General features: G+C 32.7%; 2 protein-coding genes and 1 long non-coding RNA gene across 4 annotated transcripts in view; all 3 read left to right on the top strand.

The window, feature by feature from the left end:
* Nucleotides 1–1,887, top strand: part of LOC108733312 (nitric oxide-associated protein 1) — an 11,350-nt gene extending 9,463 nt beyond the window's left edge. The window contains exon 2 of the mRNA XM_025981163.1: nucleotides 1,840–1,887. Within this exon, the coding sequence (XP_025836948.1) occupies nucleotides 1,840–1,887 (48 nt within the window). The remainder of the gene's footprint in view (nucleotides 1–1,839) is intronic.
* LOC112906628 lies at nucleotides 691–1,763 on the top strand. Of its 2 annotated transcripts, XR_003232476.1 has the most exons (4): nucleotides 691–993; nucleotides 1,061–1,244; nucleotides 1,341–1,530; nucleotides 1,636–1,763. It is a non-coding gene; the product is annotated as an uncharacterized LOC112906628 (long non-coding RNA). The 2 variants fall into 2 exon arrangements; XR_003232475.1 differs by having other exon boundaries at nucleotides 691–1,244.
* Nucleotides 1,888–2,196: 309 nt separating the features above from the next.
* Nucleotides 2,197–6,003, top strand: LOC108733333. Its single transcript, XM_018464440.2, has 3 exons — nucleotides 2,197–3,279; nucleotides 4,262–4,459; nucleotides 5,835–6,003. The coding sequence occupies exons 1-2, from the start codon at nucleotides 2,280–2,282 to the stop codon at nucleotides 4,456–4,458; spliced, it is 1,197 nt and encodes a 398-aa protein (XP_018319942.1). The 5' UTR covers nucleotides 2,197–2,279; the 3' UTR covers nucleotide 4,459; nucleotides 5,835–6,003.
* Nucleotides 6,004–6,630: the final 627 nt, after the last annotated feature.

Here is a 6,630-nt window from a genome sequence, read left to right as displayed (position 1 = left end):
CAAAATATTCACTGTGCATACACGTAATAGTATTGTAGTTAGAGATATTAGTTATATTCGACTTTACTTTTTATTGTTAGTAAATAATACTGACGGAATCAATGAATGAACTAATGTTTATTAGAAACGTTTGTAAATACAACGTTATTAATTGCATGAAAAATAAACAATTGGTAAGTTGTCCCAATGTTTTATAAATATAGCTCCTGTTGTTGTTATTGTACAATAATATTGCTTGTAGACAATCGATTAGTAGATGTTGTTTTGTTTTTTAAATAAATAAAGTTAACCATAACAATGTACAAAGGTCGAAAAAAAAAAAAAAGAAATAATAGAACAAAAAAAGATTTATTATACTTCACGTTAATAACTGTCGTAGGCTATATGGAGTACTTCAATCATTTTAAACATAAAGCAATCTGTTAAAAATTTATTGTAAACAATTTATAAAGTGTAGAAAAAATTACATGTAGGTACTGCATGTGTAAGAGATTAACTTTATGGTTTTTGCATTCAACTTATTTTAATTACGTTGTCAACCTTGAAATTGTTTGCCATTAAAAAACAAATTATCACTTTAGTTATTTAACGAAAGTTTGATACATTGATGTTTATAATGTTTTATTATTTCGTAGTTTTAGACGCAGTTTCTTTTTTTCCAATTAATTCAAAACTAATTAAATTGTGAGTTAATAGCTACGTATACACATAGACCTATAGAATTCTTGAAGATAATGAAGCCCTGTATGTTACAGTGTTTGGTGTTTATTGGTTTCTTGTGTAAAGGTCAAAAAGTTTATGAGTGCTTACTCTATTGATTACCTACATAATTTTACTGATGAATCCTTAAAACAAAGTCAATTTATTTCTTTCAAGCAGATCCACAATAGCATCCTTCAACAAACACGATTATAAATTAATGTAGTCGAATTTTTCGTAAAGAATCACACATATATCTACAAGGTACGAGACGAGAACAAAATTGGCCGAAAAGTATTAAAGTATTATGAAAAATAAGATTACACGATTTATTAGTTTCTATTCTTCCATCCGTTCTCAGAGCATTCATTTTCCTGTGCATCTAGCCACTTTTACGATGATTATTATTAGAATACTAAATGAATCTTAATGGTTTTAAGCTCGATGTAATAATAATTGTTAAACTTTGTAAATTGTAAACAATGCATAAAGAGGTTACTGCAACAATTCATCCTAAAACAGCTACGATAAAATTTACCCATGTAGTAGGTATATTTGAAAATATTTTTCAAAAAAAAACTACACTGTATTACAAATAATACCTATTACTACTACTACTTTTACCTCTCTTTCTTTTGTAGTTTGTAGTTTGAAATTTTCTAACAAGATATGGACCTACCCGGTTAGTGCAGGTAGCCAAAGTTGTTTAACATCATGGTATTATTCCAAGAATAGAGCTTTTGAAGGGTGACCATGCTTATAAAAGAATACAGAATACCCTTGCCCCTGACAGTTGAAGAATACAGAATAGCTCAGCTGTATATGATAGCAGTAAGTTTTCACTTATATATATGTACGTATTTTTAAATCATTTCATAAACTTTTTTTTAAACAAAATTACCATTTCTTTTGATTTCGGCAATTTTTTAATTTAAGAAAAAAAGTAGAAATGAAAGCAGTGGCGCTGGTAGTGGAGTAGAAATTTTAATAAATGAACCATATACTGATGGACCAGGGGGGCAGGGTCAATACACCCAAAAAGTCTACCATGTAGGCAGTCATTTACCAGGTAAATATTTTTGATTTTAACNTTTACGGAAAAGTTTATTGCCGTTTGCAGTTACACTAAGAGGGAAGAAAATTAGAAGAAGTTTAGCTTATACGTCAAATAAAATATTCATTGAATAAATATATTCATTTTTGAGTTCAGTTTTGTTTTATTTTTACAAAATCCTATTCATTTCTCAATATATTTTTAGTGTAAAAGTTCGAAGAAAACATTGATTTGCGCAACTTATTAAATTGTTATTAATTTAAACATTTACAATCGCTATTTCTCATTAGATTAAAATAAATTGTACGATCATTTCAAAAAATCGTTAAATCTTGATAAAATACGAACAAAATGATCGTCAAGTAGAATAAATCTTCTCTGCTGCCTATTTATTATTTTTACAAAAGAGAGAGAGAACAATAAAAGCGAGATAGTACATTATCAGTAAAAGATAACAATTTATTACTCATACGGCTGGAAGCAAACAGATAAAGACACCTCTATAGAAATATACGACGTTATTAAAATGCCCCATTTAAGAGTAAGTGAAGAAAACTTACAGAAATTAAAATGTAACAAGTGCGAAAATCCGTTATCGGTACCCCCTATCACGTATAATTTAGAGGGTGGTTATTTTTGTGGAAGATGCTCGCCGACAACTCACCTTGGGACTCGTCTCGAAATCTACGAAGTTTTGGCACAACATTTCAGGTTTCCGTGTCAATTTTCGAAGTTTGGATGTAATCAAATGTTAAACTGGGAGGAAGTGGCTGCACATGAAACGGTATGTCGAAAACGCCCTTATTTATGTCCGGTGGCGTCAGTCATGCACTGCCTGTGGCGAGGAAATCTAACAGGAATCGTCGATCACATGTCCCAAATGCACAATTGCTCAGTCAAGGAGGTACATCGTATAAAAATAAAAGTAGTAGGTGTTAATGGCAAATTTAGTATACTGGGTTGTAAGATTATCTTGTTGGAAGGAAAGAAGTATCTTTTTTGCGTCAATTTCAATGATACAAATAAATTATTAGAGTTTGCCCTGATCCAATTGGAATACAAAAAAATAAAAGTCAAATACAGGTTCAAACTGTTTTCGGACGATTTGTTGAAAGAGATTCATTTGCCTGTTCAAGAAGTCAGCTCCTACGAATTGAAACGTAGCATAGAATTCCAGAAAGGAAATTCAATCACCCAGGACGCCATAAGATACTTGCTGAGCGAAAGTGATGAATTCTTTTGTGAAATAGTTTTACGACCCGACTGTAAACAAAAGGATGATAAAAAGGACCCACCAAGTTCGATACCAACTATTTTGGAATGCCCAATTTGTTACACGTTCATGAGAGCTCCGATATTTCAATGCCAAACGGGGCATAGTTTTTGCTTTACGTGTACTCCAGCCTTTAAAGAATGTCCCATGTGCAAAGGGAAAATGTTGAAAACGAGAAATTTTGCTCTAGAAGACATCGCTAGTGAACACGTCATCGACTGCAAAAACAAATCTTTGGGATGTGATTTTAAAGGTACTACCTGTGCATACATATCATACATCATCATCATCATCATCATCATCATCATGAGATCGTCAATCTTAAGTCTGTCTGGACACGCACCTCCACTCAATCCTATCCTGAGAGCTAATCTTTGCATTTCCCTAAAACTAGAACATCCCACATCCTTAACTATTTGTGAACAGCAATCTAATGTAGGTCTACCTCTACTCTTTTTAACTCCTAGTTTCTAATAAGTCTCTAACTAGACCTAAATGCCTTAAAAGATGCCCTACCAACCTATCTCCCCTATTTCTTATTGACTTCCTCTGTTCTCCTTGTCTTTCTAATATCTCCTCATTTCTAACCTTCTCTATCCACTCTATCCTCATCTTCCAATACTGGATGTATGTCCAATAAGGTATCGGGAATTGTATTTGTAGTCCAGAAAAAGTGATATAGGAAGAGCGGATTTTGGTAGAAGATGTCAGGTTTAGGATCCGATCTGGACCAATTAGTTCTGAAGATTCTCAATTTTTTTAAATAGCCATAAAAGTGGAAATGGACGAAGTAGAAGGAAGAAGCAACGCTCAATGGAATCAAACAGTACAAAACATTTGCACTTAAGAAGAGTTGCACCGAATTGTTTCCCAGATTTTATTCTAGGAATAAAAGGGAGCACTGTCACGCCCTGCTCACAACGTTGACCTCTGATCCTGTCCTATTACATTACCCCTTTTGTAGACTAAAGACGACTCTAAATAAAAGGTATAATTTTGGAAGACAAAGCAACTTCATCAACAGTAGGTATATTGCATTGAAGATCCCTATTTTTTCTGAATGTTGTCCCGATATACTTATTGGACAAACACTGTATCAGACTCAACTTGAAAAGTAAAATTATGTCAAAGACCTATTGTTCCTGATTCTGCCAAATCCAATTTAAGAATAGCATGATGGATAATAAGAAATTTAGTAGGTTTAACTTTACAAAAATCGTATTAAAATTTTTCAGGATTTTCAACTGAATTGGACGACCACCAATCGACTTGTAAAATAGTTTGTTGTTCAGCAGAGGGTTGCCTCTGGAAAGGGAGCGAATTGGCACTTGGAGAACATCGCAAAGTGCACGAAAAAAAAGTAAAATCACCACCACCAAGATGCTCGCCTCAGCCAAAGCCAAGACCTCTACGAAGAGGTCCATTATTTTAGGGTTTGCGAACATTATTTAAAGTTTAACTTCACCAAAATTTCATGTAACATAATAAACGTGCAGTATTTTGTATCAATTAAACGTTTTATCTTCATCTACTCAAAATCGAATTAATTTTCAATATATTTAATTAGTGGTAGAAGGCTTTACTTGTTGAAGCTCCATAATCAATTAAAAGAAACGAAAGTAAAATATATTTTAATTGTTCATAACAATTGTTTCGCCATAACATTGGCTTCTTCAGGTGAAGATATTCTGATTAAAATTGTTACAAAATTAGCATAAATATTAAAAGTTAACAAATTTTATGGGGTGGGAAAAACGAAAGAGTAAGTCAGTAAGTTTTTGAAGACAAATTTAAATTTAATAACTGAGAACTATTTAAATTAATTTAGTATGGAAGTCAATAAGAAATTGGCGAGATAGGTTAGTAGGACACCTTCTCAGGCATGAAGGTCTGGTCAGAGACATATTAGAGGCAGAAACGGAAGTTAGGAGGGGTAGAGGTAGACCTACATAGATTACTGTAAATAGTTAAGGATATGGGTTGCTCTAGCTTTAGAGACCGAGCGGCATGGCCTAGAGGTCTAGACCATTGCTTAGCATTCGGGAGGACGCCGGTTCGATTCCGGGTCTGTCCTGTCCGTCTGCCTTGGTCCAAGATTTTCTGTGGTTTCCTTGGATCACCTAGGCAAATGCTGAGGCAGTAATATTCCACAGATAATCTTTCACTCTCTTCTGTCTTCATTTCGTCCGTCTCATCTTTTTCACCCGAACCACCACCCACCCATTTCCCACGATTCCTGAAAGCAGGCTGAAGAGGGCTTTCCGCCCTACCTTCCGGCATAGCCCGGAGGGACTGCCCGCCCACCAGCATTACTGGCTGGTGGGAATGAAACACCCAAAAGTTTTTTTCTAGCTTTAGAGAAATGCGAAGTTTAGCTCAGGATAGGAAAGAGTCGAGGTGCGTGTCCAACTAGTCTTAGTACTGACGACCTTATGATGATGATAGTAAAATATTTAATTTATTGTATTTATTGATATAAAGACTTTCAGCTAGGTTTAATTTATGGCTTTTTGGTAATTCTTTCGAATCATTAATTCTTCTAAAAGCTTTTAGTATTTATGCTAATTTTGTAACAATTTTAATCACAAAATCTTCACCTGAAGAAGCCAATGTTATGATAAAACAACTGTTGTGAACAATTAATATATATTTTTGAAACTTTTCGTTTTCCTTAATTTTCATATATGTAATTAGAATATGACTTTAATAAAAATCGACAAAAATTATATTAAATTTTGCAATGATGTATATCTATACGTATTTAATACACAATGAGAAAATAGCGTGGGTGACCTTTGACATTTTCAGCTGCTCCAGGGTCGCATGCTCCAGTTGCAGATCCACCTCTAGGATATATAATAATTATTTGTCTGGCAGTGAATCCCATGTATGATTCTTATAGGTATATACAGTGTTCTTTTGTTATACGTTATAAATGTGTCAGAAAATAACGAAAGGTAATGTAACATTTCTAAGACATTTGTTTTTTATTCCGTGTCCTGCATGCATCGAAAGTTCAATCAAGACCATAGCCAGACTGTGTAATCAGAACAATCTTAGACAAAATCATGACAAATTGATGACTCATAACCTTCAGTTCATTTATTAATTAGTAGATAATTATACAAAAGATTACGAAATTTGTAATCGCCAGTTCTTTTACTGATTTAATTTTCTTAAAAGTAACTCAATATTTTATACTATCGATTTAATGTAATGAAGAAAAAAGACATTAATAAATATTCACAAATGTTAACAATAATTATAAAAAAATATTATCGAAAATTTTGGTGGAGGCGCCGGGACAATTTAAAATGCAACTTATAATTGAGCTATTTTTCGATTTCTAGTGAACTAAATTGATAAATTTTCATCTAAAAATTACGTTTTTCCATGTACATGCAGTTAGGGATGCAAATTTATATCTTTTTTTTTGTTAATTAAATTTGTAATTTAATATGTAGACAACCGAACATACAATTCCAATAATATAAATACCAAGAAAGTTACAAACTCTATTAATTAGTGATATTTTTAAAGACATTTAGTAAAATTTTGTTGAGCCTAATCTAAATAAATTTTTCAAAGTTGACTTTTTAAACTT

The sequence above is a fragment of the Agrilus planipennis genome, unplaced genomic scaffold (assembly GCF_000699045.2).
Source record: "Agrilus planipennis isolate EAB-ADULT unplaced genomic scaffold, Apla_2.0 scaffold1, whole genome shotgun sequence".
In the NCBI taxonomy this organism is placed as follows: Eukaryota; Metazoa; Arthropoda; class Insecta; order Coleoptera; family Buprestidae; genus Agrilus; species Agrilus planipennis.
Note: the sequence above shows the minus strand (reverse complement) of the source record. Positions and strands in the feature narration are given on the sequence as shown.